The sequence below is a fragment of the Strix uralensis genome, chromosome 23 (assembly GCF_047716275.1).
Source record: "Strix uralensis isolate ZFMK-TIS-50842 chromosome 23, bStrUra1, whole genome shotgun sequence".
In the NCBI taxonomy this organism is placed as follows: Eukaryota; Metazoa; Chordata; class Aves; order Strigiformes; family Strigidae; genus Strix; species Strix uralensis.
Window position 1 is genome coordinate 2,423,131 of NC_133994.1, and position 21,218 is coordinate 2,444,348.

The 21,218-nt window shown below is 38.5% G+C and overlaps 1 protein-coding gene across 8 annotated transcripts in view; it reads right to left on the minus strand.

The window, feature by feature from the left end:
• Positions 1–18,815, minus strand: part of PRKCZ (protein kinase C zeta) — a 69,231-nt gene extending 50,416 nt beyond the window's left edge. For 3 of the 8 annotated variants that reach the window (XR_012631995.1, XR_012631994.1, XR_012631993.1), the window contains exons 1-5: positions 17,880–18,194; positions 16,863–17,071; positions 12,181–12,302; positions 5,856–5,945; positions 5,402–5,452 (exon numbers count right to left, since the gene is read on the minus strand). Coding sequence is in view for 4 of the 8 variants with exons in the window: in XM_074892572.1 (XP_074748673.1) it covers positions 5,402–5,452; positions 5,856–5,945; positions 12,181–12,302; positions 16,863–16,933 (334 nt within the window). In the remaining 4 variants the exon portion in view is untranslated. Of the gene's footprint in view, positions 1–584; positions 821–5,401; positions 5,453–5,855; positions 5,946–12,180; positions 12,303–16,862; positions 17,072–17,879; positions 18,195–18,364; positions 18,637–18,701 lie in introns of those variants that run through there. The other 5 variants (XM_074892572.1, XM_074892574.1, XM_074892573.1 and 2 more) reach the window with 5 other exon arrangements.
• Positions 18,816–21,218: the final 2,403 nt, after the last annotated feature.

A 21,218-nucleotide genomic window follows, 5' to 3' on the forward strand; every position in this document is an offset into this window, starting at 1 on the left:
TCAGATGTAAAAATGCCAAAGTGTACTAGCACAGTTTATTCTGACAATATTAGAAACTAAGTAAACCTTAATCCAAAACAAGTATTTCACAATTAAAACACATCCAAGACAATCCACTAAACATAACTGAACAAAAAGGCCTTAGAAAATGATGCTTCTAAATCGTTAATCTTTACATCAGCAATCTTACAATAAACAGGCCCTGAACACATACCGTCAGGGTTTTTTGGATACATTTCTTTCATTAATCTCCAATATTAGCAGCAGCATCACCACTCACTCTTCTGTTCTTTTCCTCCTAAAATACATTCCCCAAGAGTCCTTTCAATGCAATTTTATCAGCATTTCCGAGAGGTCTCTCAGCCACATCCCTACGCACAAGAGGCAGCAGGAATCTCTGCATTTGTAACAATCTATGGCTGCAAAGGAGGGTGGTAGGCAAAGCAACTGTATCATAACCAAAATGCTGAGTTCTATTATCTACTGCACCACACGTACACACATACTGCATCAATGGCCTCAATTTATAACAGCAATCACAATGATGATACATAAAATCTATAGAAAAAGCATGCATTACTCACTGGGTTTTATTCTTTAGCTTCTTCAGCATGTAATTCTTTACGCTTTACAATGTAGTAGGTATGAAATGAAACATTCTCCCTTTATTCCACTGATGCCGCTGTTTGAATACCATTAGATACCAAGGACAATAGGCAGGATCAGCTCGAACATTAAGAGCAAATATTTAATGGAAGACTGGTTACCCCCGTCTCTCCCTTTCACATCTCTGCCTCATGTATCCAGGCACGGGTGGTACTGGCTCCCTTGAGAGGCTGTAGCTAGCAGCTGAGGCACAAACTAAAACATGGCATGGATGTCAAGGAGCTGATGTCACAAAAACAAGTATTTCTCTGATAAAACCAGCAATTCCATTAGGGAAGTCCTACAAATCGATAGAAATTGTTCAGCTGAACATGCTTTGTTATACAATGTGCTGCAGCACCAAGAGTGATAAATCAGATCAAGATCTGTCAGTGTAAATAAGCTGAGACTACAATAAGTAAGTTATAAAACTGCCAATCAGATACCATGCCTTGTATCAGGGTATCGGGAAGGCTATCGCTTATGAGCACAGAAGAGAAATACACACCTAAACATTTCAAAAACAGCCTTGTTTAGTATCAAATCCAAAAGATTTGATCTCATCTACTAGAAAAGTAAAAAAAAAAAATTTAAATACGAAAGACTGGTCTAAAAGCCTGCCATCTTTATCAGGAATCACTGTGATAAAGTATCCGAGGCTCCAGTCCAGCAGATGCTAGAAACGCCTATGAGAGGTCACATTCAGTATCTGGGAAGAGATGCTAGATGGTTTAGAAATCCTGGCACCTCACCCACGTCGCAGCACTGTCATTCCAGTCTGGGGGCACGGGTTAACTGTCTGCCTGAAGGTGAAAGGTACTGTTGCTGCAACAGCAGCCGTGCATTTATAGTGGGAGCTGGGTCTCACCAAAAATAAAATAAATTAAGAAAGAAAAAAAGTGTAAAAATTCAGGGGCAAAAGGAATACAGAGACAATATAAGTTCAGATGCTGGAGACTGCAAATTCCATCTTGCAGACAGCATCACATCCACAGAAGAAGGTAGGTTCTTCAAGCACAAAAAGAACTTTTCTAAGGCATGCAAATAGAATTGAATTATTAGTCACACGGTTTATTCCATTAATGGATTACATGCATTTATTTCAAGCTTTACTGGCTGGTACAGTTCAAAACCGTATCAATTTCACAAAGGTCCAGGACAGCTAGCAACTCTATTATTAGATTTCAACACAAACGCAAACCATTCAGCATGTATTTCTGCCCTCTTCTTCCAAAGCATTCTTGTTCTGAAGGAAGTGGAAAGAAAAACTTACAATTCTACAGAAATTCTCTGCAAAATATTTGCAATTGAGAAAGTCACATACTATCACAAAGAGCCACTCCATGACCTAGTATGAACAAGTCTGAGCAATATATTGCAAATTAAATTATTTAGCAATTGAATAGCTTTGGTTAAAAATTCCATTTCAAACTGTCTGCAGTTCTGTAACAAACTAGAAGTCCACCCTTAGAGACTGCTAATTTAAGTAGAAGCCCATTTTGGACAGAGTGACTAGTTAACTGTTCATTTGCCTCTGGAAATAACTTCAGGCAAACTTCTAAGCTCCTTTATAGTGTAACCATGATGCTCTAGAGAAGTGCATACGTAATACTCTCATATAGAAATAAAGACTTTGAAACATACCAAATATTTTCTGAAAAAAGGACAATATTTTAGTCCTGTCAAAATAAACAGTCTTTTAAATAAACTATATCACCAATATCAATAACATTTCCATGCAGTCTAAGTGCAATGCAGATGTTTGTTGTATGCCTTTAGCTAACAAGCAATAACATCAAAAGCATTACTTTATGCTAAATTAGCACCATCACCATTTAATAGGTCTGTTGTAAAACAATTTGAAAATAGTTACAACTAGGCCACAGTACCAGATTTCTGTGCAGGCCCCATGGATGCAAAGAGGCAGTATGCCCTGAATTAACTCATTAAATTATGAGAAACCCAACTACAAATGATTTACCGAGCACATCCTACTAAACAGGCTTTTTAAACAAAGTATGATCCAACATGACCTGTAATACCATGCAGGGAGGAATACCCTACAGACAGAATAACCAGGTCATCTGAGCCACACCAATCTATGTGCTATGTAGTTCATCTCGTGGCTTCAGATAACTAAAGCATCTAACAAATCAACACAAAAAACTTCTGTACTAAAATATCTACACTTTTAAGGAGATTATTAAATTGCAGTGAACTTATTATGCCACACCACTCGCACAGACACCCCTTTAAGGAACAGCCTTTTCCCTCCTCCAGTTAGCTTACTTTTCTTGACAGTATTTCACATTAGTTTGCTTTGTGTTTTCACAAATAAGGGCAAATAATTCTATTTGGGACTAGCACCAGTCTAGGTTGATACAACACGATTTATTTCCTCCTTCCCTCTTTAAACAGCTACAGGAATGGAAGCAGAGCTAGAGTCAGCTGGTTCTTTCAGTTCCCATATTGGGAAAGCAGAGTGGCCCAGATGTGCCTATGAGCTCACTCCCCACAGTTTTCATCCAACAAGTTCGAAAAAGAAAACAAAATAGGTTTCAGCACATTGTGAAATAGCCCCAAATACTGTAGTGATGCCAGACTTGGTTGTTCCATTCTTAGTTGCAGAATTAAGGGGGGGGAGACACCCCAAAGTTAGAATTTTAAATAAAATCAACCGTTCTGTCTTCACTGAAAGACAGCTGTTTCACAGAACACCATCTGAAGACTTATGATGGAGTATTATATTAACACTTCTATTTCATCTTTGGCATCAAAATCTGCCCTGGTAGAACATAACAGACATTCTAAGGCTAGCTAATCCCCAAATTCAGCACTTTCTCTTCTACTGTCATTCTCACAAAAGGCAAAGGCACACAAGACATTGAACTATCCAAACATCCTAAAGCATCGTTTCCAAAATAATACTTGGGAAAAGTAAGAAGGTGTGGGGAAAACCGAAACTTTCACTGCTGCTAACAATAGTTTCTGTAGATAGAGGTTCAACTTTTGCCTGCCAACCCAAACCTGACCTTGTCAGGGAAGAGATTCAGCTGAGGTCATAACACCTTCCGTAACTCACAATTCACATCAAGAACACATTTAAACCTAAGACCACTCTTTCCAGAATGATCATGAAACTCAAGCCTGAAAATATTTTCCCACAAGATATTTTCAAGCTGTTACGCTAAACTGGAAAGTGACAGCATAGTAAAATCTATAAAGTTTCAACATATGGTAAAATACAGCTACACGGTCCTCACTTGAATTTTAACTCACAGACAAACAAGTACTGACATTAAGTCTTATTTGCTTGCACATGAGTAGAAGTACATTATGTGACATAGCAAGATGGACCGGTTGCCCACTTCCTTGTTGAAACTTGAGCAAAATTAGTAAGAAACCTACTGAGCTACTATTCTGATAGAGACAAGCAAGTACAAAAACAACATTAAACAAGGCATGAAAAAAACCTCAGATATATGGAAAGTAGTATATTGAAAACAGCTACACAAATGTTTGCTTGGCTCACCCTAAAAATAAACTGGGAAGATCACATAGATATCTTCTTTTTTCTTTTTGGAAAAGAAATGAAGCGTCTTAAGGAAAATAGTTTCTTTAACACTCCTAATCAGCATAGAAAACAGTCTTTATTTTCTCTAACTGGCTGAACAGCAGATAGTGTTGCACATTTACTCTTTCTTTCCTTCCGTAAGACAACTTGAACAACCTAGCTACAACATGAAAACTCGTCTGCTTTTTACACTTAACCTTTCATTTACTGTAGTTTAAATGTAAAAAATTGTATTTAAACTGTAATATTTTGCTATTTATTCCATCTCCATCTTCTAAATTTTAGTAAAAGTCCTCAACAGAGCAATTAGTATATTAGTATTATTTCTCTAAAAATATGATTCCCAACTAGTGACCACTGTACTACACATTTTTAGCCAGTCTGTCAGTAGATCCCGACCAACTAAGTAGTCTTCTCCTATTGGTACAATCTCAAAACCACACCAAGCAAGTACACGTAAAAGCAAGTGTGTGTTACTTGCTTTTATCAGCAATTAATTTTATCTGCTCTTGTATCTTCCAAGGAGATAAGCAAGGGTCCTTCAATTCTTCAGTTAGCTTTTACTCATACTACTGTGACTAGCCAAGCATCACCTGGTAACTCTGACACCCAGTCACACTCCTTGCCTTAACATTTACAAAGATATGAACTAATATACTGATAACATCATTTTCATTAATGAAAAGTGACTATACAGCTGTTTAATACTTCTAAGCCTGTGCAGTTTGTTACTGAAATACAAGTAAACCACATCAATCACGTATTCTTCCACTGGAGGTTTATCTACCTTTCACAGGATTCTTTTTAGAAATTAATAAGCTTTTTATAAAAAAAGGCTGCATCTCTCTCCTTCAGTACATCACTTTGCCCTGGAAGTTAAGAGACCGAAAGAACCACAAAAGCAAAGGACCACATTCAAGTACGCATCTAAAATCCTGACCTCTTTTCCTCCCAATATATCAGTCACTGGAAACCAGTATTAATCCTCAGAAACATTGAAACAGTACTACAATGTTGATTTATACTTCTGCGTTGATGAAATATGGAACATTTTACATTCTATTAAGAAACCACAAGACATATACATGTACTTAACACTTGATTATGAACATCTTTCAATATATTTGTTTTCCTTGTGACTGAAAAAACAAAGATAAAACTTGATAACATTTTAGTACTCACTATCTTCTCCTGGACAGGGCATGCCAGGTTTCTCTGGAATACTTGAGAAAACTAAAACAAAAACATTAAGATTTTTAAGTCAAAACATTCTCAGTAGTACGCTTTCCTTGATTCTTGAATATATTTACACAAAGACAGTTTCTGCAAGCATTTAAGTAATTCTGTGTGAGAAATTACACAATCAAAATTTGGTTCCATACTGGAAAGATCTTATACTTGACTACAGCATTAACAAATACGTGCAGTTTAGAACATGAAGCCCCATCAAAGCCTACTGTATAGTCTCAGCTTTGGGCTCCACACCCAAAGGAACACTTCCTTCTTACAACAAACTAGTAGGCACTAGCTACATACAGAATAATGTTATTTGACAAAGATGTTCCAATCTGACATTTAAGAAGCTGTTAGGATTATAAACAAACTCATACAGGTTCTCTAACTGTGTAATACTTGCCATGAATAATCAGCCCTTCGTCTCTGTTTTGACAATACAAACGGAAGGCTTCTTCCAGTTCCATCTGAGATGAGATGGTACAGGGGTCACCTAATAAAAGAGCAATACATAGGCAAATTTATGACCAAAGAATTAACTGGAGAATTGCAATTAGTCAGTAAGAAATGTATCAGCCTCCAGGATTGCTTTTCTTGCAATCATTTGATATTAAGCTGGCATTTTGATCAAAGCCAAAATATAGCAACACTTTTTTTTTTCCCTTCGAATTTTATCAAAACCAAGTAGATAGAAAAAAAATATGTTGGCTTTCAAGGTGACAACAAAATACAAAAGCTAATAGATATGCTTAAAGACCTTTAACACACGGCAGAAAAAAGCAAGATCACTTCCTAGTAACCTGAAAATTTAATTCAAAATGAATTTACCCTTTGTTAAAACGCCCATTATCTTACTACCTTAACTTCACTGACTGCAGAACCATGATATGGTAACATAAAAGCTATGAAGGCACACAGATTCTAGGTGAGTCTCTCTTACTAGACTGACAGAAAAGCAATCTATGATTAAAAAGTGTAAAAAAATAAGACACATGGATGAAAGTTACAGATGGACTACAAATGTCAACACTAATGTAGAAATCTAATTAAAGTAAAATTAATTTCTCTCATAGTCTCTAAAGTTTTCAGGGCTTGCTTGTATGCTTTGAGGAAAATAGGTTCATGTTTTTTCTTTTAACTTAGGTTTAAAAGAAAAGCAAAACAGAAGAAATAAGAAACAGAAAATAAGTCATGAAACCAGCCTACCCACAAACGACACACTCTTTCAGAAAGATATATCAAGCCTTAGTTTCTAAGACTTTTGTCTTCTGTACCCACATTCTTTAGTAACAGATTCAACAGAGCTTTTAAAAGTTCTCAAAAAGGCAACATGCCAGCCACAATTTAAAGCATATTCTGAAGAGCCTAACTATTAAAATAGATAAAACAAAAAACCCCACACACCCTAAACTACAAGATATCACTCAGGATTAAATTCACAGGGAAAAAAATAAACAGAGACCCAAGCATTACTGCACACTAAGGCCTGAGCTCAAGTACCATGCCTTATCCACACCTTTACCATTTTTCTCTGACATACACCATTATCTTTATATTAAGAAAATATGCAGGAATGCAAGTATCCAGGCAGAGTGTCCCAAAAACATTACTAACTAGTAATATTTGGAAGACTAAAAACTACCTGTGGTACAGATCTTAGCCTTTAAGCAGTGAAAATAGAGAACTCCATTTCTCTGCAGGACAGTCAGCCCAAGGACGGCTCTTCTCAGCTAACAGAACAGGCTTCAATATGATTGGGAAGTAACAATACGACACATTGGTGATGTTACATAAGAAAACACTGAATTAATTTGTTGGTGCCAGAGAAAGAAAGCACTGGAAAAGCTTCTTGGGAGAACTGGAAGCTAAGCCAGAACACACGTATTACTGAGACCTATATTTCAGAAGATGACCTTTCCCAGGCATAAATCCTAATCAGTTTAAGCGAGGACATTTTTACTTAATCTTAAACATCTGAACTGGAAGATAATACAGAAATACCTCTCTGGGAGGCAGAAGTACTGTGTTAACAGCCCATGATAATCTCTAGATCAGTGGTCTCCAAACTTTTTTTGACAGCACATCCCATCATTAAAATTTTTTGAGCGCAACCCCCCAAAACATATTCATAAATTATGTATATTATGAAAATATACAAGTTTAAAAATTATTATATATTAAAAATATTTTTATTAATAGCCCAAAACCTTACCTCTCAAAATACTAAAAATATTTTTAACTTTTAGTGAGAGCTATGTGACTGAACATGCTTCATGACTTGAAAATCTTGGTTTAATATTCTATGATATCATGATTCAAAGGTCTGGTTCTAAGTTCAGTTTATTTCAATACTTGGTTTTAATGGTGTCACAATTAAAAAAAGATACTTCAAAGATACATAGATCCATATTAAATCATAATACTCATTCTTCAAACCCATCCACCATTTCTGCAAAGGTTTTGCTGGCATTCAGTTAGTAAATTTTCATCCTCCCTGATGTCAGTCAGCTGTTCTTGCAAACTAACCTGAAAGAGTTGCATTTTTAACTAATGGGCTCAAAACCCACTGAAACTGTTTGGAAGAGTTTTTAAGAGGTTAGAAAATTCCGTTTCCAAGTTTAAGTGTACCAATGGAGCAATAGAAATATCTCCAAATCTTCATTTTCAAAATGCTGTCTCCATACAGCACAAGTTCTTTTTGAAAAGCACTTACTTTCTCCATCATTAGGATTCAGTGTTTAATTTTTTTTTCAAAAAAACTGCTAGGTAGCATACTACTGACAGCCATTTGCCATCACAGATAGTGTCCACATATTTGGAACATTTATCTTTTTATAAAGATGAGTTAAGCATTTTCCTTTTAAGTCAAGCAACTCTAAGCACGCTGCTGAAAGATAACCAGCTAACCTCTCCGAGGAAGTTTCATGGTCACTCCCCAACTTATTACTAAGTATCATGAACACCAGCCTATCTAAATTTCTTGGGTTTATAAAATTAATCACATTGATGACATGCTGTAGCACTCCACAACACTTCTGGCTCCAACTCCTCGCTGCAGTAGCTTGCCTACGAACGATGCAGTGGATGAATTCCCTGTGCGGTGCGCTCCCTGCAACCTTACCCCCGAATCCTTTCTTTTATTCCAGTCAAATCAGCCTTTCCATCAGTGGAGGCTTACACACTTTTTCCATAACACATTGTTTTTATTTAAGTCATTTACTGTTGAGTTTGTATCTTTTCCAGTACGTCTTTCCTTCAGTGACTCACAGAAAACTACATCTTCACATATCCCGTATCCCCCCCACACTGCATAGTCTGTTTTAACACTTGTTTCTTCAAACCTTCAGCAATATCTTCTGTGCATCTTCCAGCAGTATTTTCTGACAAGGGAACACATTTTAGTTTGTCCCCATCTTGTTTTCTGTATATTATTCCAGCCATTTTTACCATGACAGGAAGAACAAGTGTTTCCCCAGTGGTATGTGACTTTTTGTCTTCTGCTATTACGTAATAAGCCTCAAAACTGGCTTCTAAAAATTTAATATAAAGTTTAGCGAAGTTCTGTAAAGTACTGAATTGAGTATCACAAGACTTAAAACATCAGTGAAAAAAAGAGGTAGGGGTTTGTCTTGTTCTAGATACTTAGTTATTAAATGTCTTGCTACTCATGATGGCTTCATACTATCATTAGCTATTATCTCAAAACACAACATACACTTAGGGTGAGGTTTATCATTAAAAATAGTGGATGTAAATACATATTTCAAATACTGTTCTTGATAATTCTGAATCTTTGACTGACTTGTCAGATCTGATTAGATAATCATTGTTTTTACCCTGCAGTGTGGCTGACAGAGTTCATACTTAGGAGTACGAGAAATGTCAGCTCCACCATTTTCTTGTTGTCTGCTTGAGCTCACATTATTAGCATTACCTGGGGAGGGTTATTTTAGCTAAAACTAGATAATTAATCCATAAATCCACTTAACGAGACACACGTAAACTGCAGTACGTCACAACACGCTGAAAGCGAGCAAATGAGTGAGGGTGTCACTCTCAACCCCTGCAACTCTGTGGAACACCCACTCTTCCCACAGCACACCTTGCCCACCATGAGACACGTGACTGTATGATACACAGGCCACGTGGTGGCACCAGCGTCAATGCACATATTACAATCAAATAAAATCAAATTTTTAAAAAATCCTCTTATTTTTTAAAAAAGATGCATGCCAGGGTGCATCTACCCCTCTTTGAAGGCCACTGCTCTTCATGATCTGTAAATACTGCAATGATGCAACATAAAAGTCAAAAGAATTATTTGTACTGCAAATCAACAACCCATATTCCTTATATATTTATGGGATTTTATTATGAGTTATTCATAGTTCAAACATTTTGGATCTTCTAAAAACCAGACAAACACTAAAAAAGCCCAACAGAAAATTTATTCTCCTCAGCTCTTTAGTAGGTTTTCTTTATTAATTAAGCCATCAGCAATTGTTTGCTTTAAGTTAGTTCAAAGAGAACATTTGTTTGTGTGATCGGTCAAATGAACTTAAATTACATGTGGCAATAAGTGGAAACACTCACTCATATGCAGAAACAGGATAACTTATAAAACTTGTGAGGATTGAAGGCAGCCAAAACAGCAGATTGGTTGAAATTTAACAACTTAGAATCAGGAATTAGAAAAAGGGCTGTACAGGTATGTATTTAACCAAGACTAGAGAAAATACTTATTAGAATTACAAATAAAAAAAAATTGTTGTTTTAATTTAAGCAAGCCTCAAAAAGCCAATGCAACAGATATCCAAATCAAGAAACAGCTAACAAGAATCATCTCTTAAAATCCTTCAACTCAAAACTCATGAGATTTTCTTCTTCCTACAATGATCTTCCCTTTATTAGCAGCCATGCAGTTCAAATAGCTAAACACATGCAGTGTAATTACTCTCCATGCACTTCTGATCAGGTTACTTTTTATTTATTAGACTGCCATAAAACTGAGGGTTAGGAAACTGAAGTTAGTACAGTTGCTTCTGTCTTGAAAATCAGAAGAGTAAAATTTAAAAATAATTGATACTACTCCTTGGTATCTTAAAAGGACTGAATCTTCTTTGACTACAGGATACCTCCTTCCTCAATCATTATTCTGAAATTCCACTCACCCACCAAACGATGCTACTTGGCTAAAAGAACAGTAGAAGCTACTAGTAAAAAAACCAAAACTCATACTTACACGTTAGCCAAATCAATTTAGTACTGTTTCACCTTTCCACATTCAGTTCCAGGAGTTCTGCTGTAGACTATGGCTTTGGCAAGGTGTCACAGGAAAACAACTGAGCACCCATGCAGTTGTATAACTGCACGGTAGCTGTTCTCAACCTACTAGGTCACGAGTTGGGCCCATCACTACGCTCCTGTTAAATCATCAGCAGACACACACATTCCAAAATGAAGCCAAAAAAAGGTAGCAAAGGCACTCAGTGTCAAGTATCCCTATTTCACTACTACTCACAGCAACCAGAAAGCTCTAACTTTAGGCTGCAGAGAACTGCCACATTTTACAGCAGAAAAATATGCAAACCCATCTCACATCATGCTGATATTTCAGAGCCTATAGGAAGGGTGAAGAAAAGGTAAGTTTCTCTCACAACTACTTGTGGAAGAATAATGATAAACTGCTTTACATCTGAAGATAACTTAGAACAGCGAGATCTGGCAACATCAACCTTTCATGCAGGAACAGTGTAAAAAACAGACTTTCACAACAAATCATTTTTACATGATTTTATCAACCCCACATTCCACAAAAACAAAAGTTTACACTATTTTTCCCACATATGAACCCCCCCTCCCATTTTATATTTCTGGACATGACTGACTTCAGATATACTGGGCATTTTTCCCCACCGCAATGGGGAAACAATTTACTTCAGATAAATTTTTATTTAATGCCTATTATCTTTGAAAAATGGTGCTCTGAAGTATCAGTCAAGTGGGAAAAAAACAAACCACAAGCCACAAAACCAAATTCAAGTCACCTTTATTTCATGTTTGGTCACTGCATTTTACACCAACAGGATAGTAATAGACAACATCTACCCTCTAATTCTTACGTAAAGGTGTGTTAGACCATTAATATAACCAAAACTACAGTCAGTGACAATCATGCAGTTGCCAGGGACAACCACCATAAGAAGAGAAAAATCAGTTATTACTGGAATTCTTAGGACCTACCTTGCATAAAATAGAAAAATCCTAGAAGAGTTAAAAACAGTCTTCTGATATTACAATTGCATTGCTTCTCAGAAACACTCATTCAAGAGATAAATCACAAATCAGAAGACGCAAATGCCTGTCATTCTGGAAGCTGACAGGGTTAAAAACATCAAAAAGGGATCTTGCAGAGAATTTGAAATTGAAAATTTTGAGGCCTGTGAAAGTCTAAAATTAAACAGCATTCAGCATAAAGTATGGAAAAGTACAAAGCCTTCACGTCTACAGAAGTGAATTCAAGTGCTACTGCAATCAACCTTGATGTTTTGAGGCTCGTTTCTCCAAGCTCCCTGGTCTATAAGACAGGGTTATGTACCCTGGTATTTAGAAACCAGAAGTAGCTCCACAACATGAAACTTGTTTATACAAGTTTTCCTCAATGCCGCTTCTTTATACCACAATGAACAATACACCCAAGAATGCCTAAGTAATTTTCAGTACAATACCTTCATCATCAATCCACTTGAGGGTAATTGGCTGTTCCTGCTGTAAATTACACATCTCATGCACTTCATCACAGAGTTCATCATAGCTTATTGATGCATCCAAGTTGGTTATCAGGATGTCCCTGCATGAGGTGAAAACAAAAGCCTTTATCAGAAAATATCTGCATTAGCCTCCATATTCCAACAATTTCATCTACTGACTCTAAACTGCAAAATCACACTTAGAGAATCAGCACTCCTCATATAAAATGCTCCCACTAACGTAAATTAGTTGCCAGAAGTCAATAGGATTACATCTCACAGCCTTTAACTTCTTAAAAACACTTTGGTACGGAGGAATGAATTGTCTTAGTAATCTATCTTCAACGAATGTTTACTTGGGTGAGTCAAGTCCCCTTATTATAACTAACAGCATTTGAAGTGTTGTAAAAACCGTAAGACTTAAATTTTATCCAGGTACTTGTTCCATCAGGAGAGAAGTAAAATCTCAATCATTGTAAAATCCTTTTAAAATGTATTTTTTTCCTCACATCCACCATATTGTTAGAGAGAAAGCTTGGATTAGGTAAATTCTCAAAAGATACCACTACAAGAAAACAGAGGTAAAACCTTACTCAAAGTCTGCATCACGTGCTCTACCCTTAGTGTTCTGAGAACATGAACCCAATACTGAACTCTGCTAACGTAAGCCATGCAGTGTGAGAATACCTCTCATGACAGTCCACACACCGCTGTCAAAGCGGGATAAAGATAAAAAACCCAAATGGATTATGCGGAACAAAGTTTGAGGATATGAATTAGACTTTCTCCTGTTTTCTAAATGGTTTTTAAATGACAGACTCAAGGAGATCAACTGATCGAACAAGTGCAGGAAGAAAGAGGAGATGTACTTAAGTTACCTCAGTGCTTTCAAAACCTTTTAGGGGATAATTAGAAAACAGTTTTGTAGTTAATGGCTACTGGCATGTGTAATTCTTTACCTTCTTAGTTTAATACAGTAAATACATCAGAAGTTTCCCAACACGACAGATGGTTTTCCTATTTTCTTACTATGTGACAAGTCATTTTAGAAAACGTGTTATATTACGTATTTTGCCTACTTAGGTCTTTCAACCAGAAACCGCAAGGTACTACACTAAGAATCTTAAATTATATGACTTATTTAAAATGATAAGCACTAATAACTTTGGATTTTGCCTTTGCTGAGAAAAACTACAGTAAGCAAAGCTCTAAAACAACAATTTTAAAGAACTGTAATAAATTTCAAATTCATATTAAAAGCACTGCTACCTTTTCAAGTATACCTTTAATCTAAAATTTGTAAAGTTCTCAAAGAACAGCAACTTAATAATTCTTCATAATAACAATGGAAAAAGAAATACGTACACTAACTGCCCACTTGTAAATTGTATTAGTATTACAATACTGAGAGCTGTCAGGTGAGGTCAAGTTTAAGAACATCCCTGTTAAAAAAGTCATCTTTTATGCACTTATGAAAGTAAGAGACCAAATGAGTTCTCAAGGTAGTGTCTGAAGTCTGGTGCAGTGCCTTGCACCAAGACAAGGTCAATAACAAATGCAGCTCCTCATGAGCTCAAGCAGCTACACATCTGGGGTAACTCTGGACAAGCACGCTCCCACAGATACCTAATCAACGTTCCAAAACTGAAATTATGCTGTAACACAATATTCTACTATGCACACTACAAACTCCAATTAAAGTTGGCATACTAATGAGCCTTAAATTGTTAAAATTATTCTAACAGATGGCACTGCCATTCTACAGGTCAATTAACAGACTTCATATTGGACAAAACAGCTGAAGTATGCTAAACAGCACCTATTGCAGATGCAACCATTAATGATATTTATTCAAATTATTATTATGTCAATGACGCCCATGTTCCTTTGAGAATTACTGTGTTTAATCTTAATGTCTGTACAGCCACATTAGGCAATCAGAGCACAGATAAATGAAAATCATTCATAGCTCAACACTAAAGAATCCCACAGGACACTTTTTTTGTCAACTATCTGAAACTGGACACTACAAAGTAGCATGAAGAACTAGTGACCAGTAAGTTACCTACGAGCAGTTATAGCAAGAGAATCGTTCACATTGTCAGATTAAATGTGCCACCATTTAGAACCAAGGTAACAGAGCAAATGATACTGCATCACTGCTCTACTTAAATGAAGTGACTTCAAGTAACCAGGTATGAAGCAGATACACTAAAGTAACTGGAGTAATGCAATGAGAAGTACACAAGTTTACTTTCTTTTGCAATCTACTTACGCAGTTATTTATACTATGTTATGTTAGGAACTCTGTCACACCCAGAAACATGAATACTTAAGATACTAGGACTCTGTACAGAGACAGCTCAATGTTCACGTGTTTTAGAACTTCCTCATACTTAGAATTTTAACTGGGATTTTGAAGTGATATGTATATATGATAAATATATAAATATAGAGATATGTATGATAAATGAGAGCTAAAGCAGCTCTCCTGTTGCTGGTTCAGAGAAGCACGTGTATCTGTGCACCTCAGAGAAGTGCATCACCCAAGTATTTGAAGTTCAGGTGTTCTTTTCAACTTAAGCCTATGAATGACATGATTCAGAGGTATAGGATTAGACAACAGAACAGAAAATAATTATTACTAATGGCAAATATATGGTACAAATCTTTCACTCAGAGTTCATAAAGCAGTTCACATGCATCTATTAAATAACCAAAACAAAGCCATAGTGCAGATTAGTAACAACAAAACCCAACTGATCTGCATTAACTATTATGAACACATCTCAGAAACCACTGAGCAGCAGTAACAATAAACCACAGCATTTACCTTCATACATGGATTTCTTGTAAAGTGTATTTCATTTCAAGTAGCAAATCTCTGTATTTTGTTAAGACACAAGTTTCGACATGAATTCTCACCACTAAAAGCTTATCTATATTTTTAGTAAGCAAATTTTCATATGAAAACTTAACCTGTAGATAAATGAACAGATTCTACTAGACATTCAATTTACAGGTGACAAATTGAAGACATAAAAATCAAATGACTAGGCATAAGGAAAGAATTAAAGTCAGTAGCATAGCTAGAAATTGAAGGCAAAGTGAAACCAGATACATTTTCATATTAATTTATGAGAAAACTACTGGCATTTACCAAATTAATACAATTGTTCTAGCATTCTAAACTCAGGACCTCAAACTACTTGGCATTGACCTGGTAGACAAGTTTAACAAGAAAGCATTTTGTTTTCAATAAGATTTGGTGGAGTGACTTTCATAATGACATTACATTTAATTCAAAACAGCATTTTTCTATACCACAATATAAGAACAACCACAGTAGTAGCAACATTTACTTATTTAGCAGTAGAACATCAGAAAAGATGACTCAGGTCACTTAACAAACGCCAGTAAATTCAGTCTAAATACTTCAAATCAAGTCTAAGGATTTACTTAGGCCAAATATTTAACTCCTCAATTGACTTAAACTTATGCCTTGGAGGAAGACAGGAGAGACCAAAACAACATTAACTTACAAAGTCCTCACAGTAGCAGCAAACCAATTAAACACATCTGAAAAATTTCATGCTGAAGTAATAAGATCTTCCTGACTCCACTGACAACTGACTGAATGTCATAAAGGACCATGACTTTTTAATATTGCCTTAAATCAGAGCTGCAAAAATAAGCATCGTGAAGATAACTGAAGCAGCTGCGTTAACATCTCATCACCCTTCAAGCTGCATTAGTCAAATTACTGGGAAAAGAACAGGGGAAATCAGCTATCAAAAATTAAAGGTCAAACTATACAAGAGTTTACTTTTAGTATTTATTCACAACAGGAAACAAATATTGTGGGTTTGATTTTTTTTTTTTTAATCACTTAAAACTGAGTCTTCAAGCAGCTTGCATAGGTTCATCTAAATTTACTGGTAACTTGCAATGTAAGCAAAATTCCCTCACTTCTCATATTTACCTAAATAATTCCAATAATTCCTTCTAAAATTTCTATAAGACAAACTAAAAAGGACAAAAACAATGGCACCCACTTATCAAGACTTAAATATCTATCCACAAAGAAACACCTCCTCTAACTGTCCAAGACAGGAAGTGCTCTAAGTTAAAATAGTATCTAAAAATCCCCCCTAGAAAAGGACTCACATTAATCATTACAGGTTTTCTCCCAAGGAGCACAGAGTCACAAATTGACATCTGTAAATGGAAACCTGTACTTCATAGTCTCCTGCTGATTTCAGCAGCAACTTGTAGAGTTCATTATGTAAGATTTATCATCTCTTTACGTAATAACTGCATCTGACTACAAGAAATAGATCTATTCTTGTCTGTGACCACAAATATTTGTAACAAAACAGGAATCAATAACCCATCAACCCAGAATAACTGTATGCCGGTTCTGCACATTCTCTCCCCTTTCAAGAGAAGAATAAACTATCAATTCTTTTCCACAATCAGCATGCTGCAGGAGTCTGGGTGGTATTTCAACAGCCCAGAAGTTTACCTACCTGATCTGACATTAATTACAAATCCACCAGTGCCCTGGTTACTCTATCACTAGGTCAGACTATGAACTCCTGCTCAGTATGCTTCAGAATTAAGATGGGACACAATATAAAGGAGAGAACATGCCGACTTACCCACTATAGTGTGTTTTTACTCTGATGAAGTCTTTGTTCAAGCCAATTTTTGAGCCCATTCTGCTAGGCATGGTCTGTATTTAGCACTCTGAGTAAAATTATAAATATATAGAAGTAAGTTCATTCAAGACAGATAACTCATTTAATTCTGAAGTGAACAGCTCCACATGTGAAATATGTGTTTCTCCTCTGGATGATTTTGAATCCAGCTGCATAGAAAGAAAAGCAGAATACAGATGAATATACACACACGCTACTAAATAAATGAGTTGTGTCAAATTTTATAAACACAAATAGCTTTACAGAGAACAGCAAGAAATCCAAAGGAAAACATACAAGACCATTGATCTGCACAGAAATTAGATGAGACCAGTTAAAGACACCCCTGTAGTTTAGTTTTACAGAAATATCCCAAGCACTTAAGGATGTGTTTTAATAAAACATTCAACAGTTCTCTCTTGGCCAAAAGTACTCCAAAGAAACCTTTACTTATTCTTCAACACTGCTTCTAGCTCTTTTCTTCCAAAGAGTATTTTAATTCAAAATAGTTTTTATACACATGGAAGACTGCTATCAATTAACGTTAGTTACAAGTTTACCCAAGAAAGGCAGCAAAGGAACTCCAAGGAGCAATTTAAGTTACCTTTACAACTCGAGAATGACAAGCATCCTGTTTTTTCAAGATTGTCGCCACCTTCCCATGAAGATGTAAACATTCAGGCAGGTCCCTAAACCCCCACTCCAGCTGGGGAAGTAGGGACAAAGGTCCCAGGGAGAGACCCCAGAATTGGGCCTCCCGACCTATCCTCTCCCGAGGGTCAGGAGGAACACGCAGACCCCTCCTGTCCGACCCCAGGGACGCTCCCTCAGCGCCGGAGACACGGACACAACGGCCGGGAGGCGACACTGTCGCTCGGGACGGGGTGGCGCCGGCACTTCCCAGGCGGCTGCCGCGTTCCGTGCCGGGACAACGGGCTCTCCCCGCCCAACGCCTTCGGGACTGCCCCTTCCTCTTACCTGCTCCGACCGAGGGAAGCCCCACGGGTCCCGCTTCTCTCCTGCTCCGCGAACCCACCGAGAGCAGGCGACGCTCCCTGCCCGGAGCCCGCGTCTCCAGACGCGTCCCCGCAGTGCGCGGCTACACCTCCACGGCCTGAAAGTTGCTCAAAGTCCCGCCAGGAAGTTCAGGGATGGACTCCGGCTCTTCGCCGCCCTCCCTGCCGGCGAGTCCCCGGAGAAGAAAGATGAGGAGAGACGCTCCGCTCCCCCCTCAGGCGGGTCCCCCCTCAGCCCCTGTCCCGCCTCAGCACCCCGCTCCCGCCAGCTCTGCGAGCAACGGCGCCACCGCGCCGAACATGGCGGACGGAGGAGGTTAGCGCCCGCAGCCAATAGCACACCTCCTACACTACCTGCCAGCCAATCGCAAGCCCCGACTCACCTGGAACCAATCCCTAAAAAGGATCCCACCCACCCGCGACCAATCATAAACCGGGAACCGTTACCTGGGCAGTAGGGGCGCCTCAGCCAATCAAAAGCGAGCGAGGACGCGGTAGGGGAACACCTGCAGCCAATGGGAGAGGCTAGCGCCAAGCGCGCCGCTCGCGCGCGGGCGGGCGGTGTCTGAGGGGGCAGGTGCGGAGGGCAGCGCCGGGCCCGCCCTCCCCCGCGCCCTCAGGGGGCTGCTGCCGCCATTCGCCTCGGCCCCGCCGCAGAGTTTCGGTGCCCGCGCAGTGTCTCCGCGCCCCGAGAGGCGGTAGCGCCGTGGCGGAAGGAGGCCCCAGGCCTGAGAGGAGAGGCGGGTGCCACCGATACCGCGCTGGGGGGGTTTGGCGCCTCTACCCGCCTCGGAGCTCTCTGGAGAGGCTGTGAGTTGTCCCGCCTGCCGCAGGCCTGTGGCTTCCCGGTGCGGGCTCGCCCTCGGCGGGAGGAGTGAGGTAGCTTGGGTGGCGGCGGCGGGCTCCCCTGGGCTCCCCGGCGAGCGGTGCCCCGCGCCGGGCCGGCGACAGGGACCGCGGGGCCGCCTGAGGGCCGGGCCGGGGCGGTGCTGAGGCGAGGGGCGGAGCGGAGCCCGGGAGAGGCGGTGGTGGCTGCTGCCCGGGAAGTCCTGCGGAGGAGGGGGTCTTTGCCGTGGTCTTCCACAAGCACAGCTCTCGCTCTCTTAAAAAAAAAAAAAAAAAAAAAAAAGGCAACCCCCCAAAACAAATACCCTGCCGGCACCCCCCCCCACAGCAGCCTGGCTGCCGCCTCCGGAGCTGTCAGCGGTGCTTCCTGGGAAGGCTCCCTTCCACAGGAGTGTAATCTGCCACGAGTGTAAATGTAGCATCCGACCTTAGGAGGCTTCCTTCAAAAGTGTTAAAACATGAAAACTGCGGCCAAGATAGTGAGGAGGAAATAAAATAACAAAGATAAACTTCTGAGTGGCCAGACCAGAGGGGAGACAGAAAAACAGCGGAATACGCTGTGTTAGTGTTCTTGAATTAACCACAATTTCACAAGAGGAAGTCTGTGAAATGGTTAATGCCCTTAACTTTATAAAGGTGGTGGTGGTGGTGTTGTTTTCCTAATGACACTTTGATCTTTTGCTTTCAAAGTGTGAATCAGCCGTGATTGAAGCAAAGCCGCCTCCTGTGTAAAGGAGATCGGGGCTTTGCCTGTTCTTCAGATGGAGGCGTGGGATAGTTAACTCGGAGAGTCCTCTAGTGGAAATGCTGCTTGTACTGGCCAAACAGCTATTTCCCTTGCCTCTTAAAACGATTTTCCAAGCAAATAAGCTATCCAAGCAAAAGGTTTGCTTTGGGGCTTTTGTTGATCTATTTATGTCTGCCATTTGGCAACAGTAACCCACCAAATTTGAAAAATAAACCAAACCAAGGTGTCAGAACTATTAAATTTTTTGGACTACCTGGAGTTGAGTGGCCATATCTCTATTTTGAAAATGGAAGAGAAAAAATCCTTAGTCTCCTGCTGTTACTTTGTGTACACCTACATCAAGTTCTTTTTAGACAGCATTTATCACTTTCACAAGATCTTTATGGGGGGTTGTGGGTGTGTATGTGTTGGTGAGTTTGAATCCATATAGCCCTGAGCCTTCTTTTGGTGTTTCTACAATCTTCCAGAATACAAATAAATAATAGTTAGCACTAGTTTAAGTAGCAGTAAAGTGGCAAAATGTATTCCCATCAGTCTAGATGTTTTCTCCAACACCAAGGAAATGCATCAAATGGTTTAATTTATCAGTCTTTAATCTGAATTATTTGTGGATCCACTGTTAATTTTATCTTAGTGGAAACTGTCAATATGGTTTCAAAATGGGACCTTAAATCTTCATGTGTTCTAAATTTCCTCTGCTTAAAATGGAGAACATTATGTAAGATATGTCTACAAGCATAATCAAAGCTAGACTTTGATCTCCCTGTCGTGTTATTAGACAACTTCAGACCCTTGAGTTGTTGGATTGGGTGATAAAAGGTAGTGCAGTTCTTCAGAATCGTGATTTGAGGTTTTGTGTGTTTTATTGTCGTTATTTTTTCCTAGAACAACTTACAGTGGACAAAAGATTAGGTACATTTTCAGTGCTTGAAGAAAATCTCAACAATAATATTTTTACATCTTGCCTAGATCTGTTGTAGTTGATCACTTGGTGCTAATGCTGTTATTTTAGAAGTCTTATTTTGAGTTGGTTTGTATTTTCTTTATATTACAAAACTGTTTAAACACTTGAATTTCTTAATAGATGCTTCCCACTTCTGGGCAGATGGCATTTTTTGGAGAGGATATCAGCTTTGCTCAGTGCATTAGCTAACAAGGTTGTAAATGGTTTGAAAATGCAACATATTGTATAATCATTGTTTCTGGCATTTTGTTTTTGAAACACAATCAATTTATGCTGTCCTAGAGCTGTAAATCCTGAGTGTATTCCTGAGCTTTTTTTTTTCTTTTCTTTTTTTATCCAGATGGCAGGGCATTGCACTTTTATCTTCTACTAAACCACCCTCAGTTTAATAAAAAGTTGTAATTATGCTGTCCACCACACCTAGATTTGAAGAACTGACAGGCTCCTACAGGTAATTTAATTTTATTTTATTCCAGGTTTAAATGAGATATTTATTGCATCTAAAATTTTAGTTATTTTTAAAATTTTTGTTATCTCTTGATATCAGATCTTTTATTCTGAAGAGCAGACTATGAAGTGAACTGATCTGTTTGAGAAAGAGAGAGGTTAAAAAAGTTTGTTTCAAGTATTTCCGTTCTGTTTTGAGAGTAAGACCTACCATATCCAGCACAACAAAGTGGGAGTTTCCCATTCTTGCATTCCTTTCTTTATATGATGAGCTTTGGCAAATCACAAATCTCTGT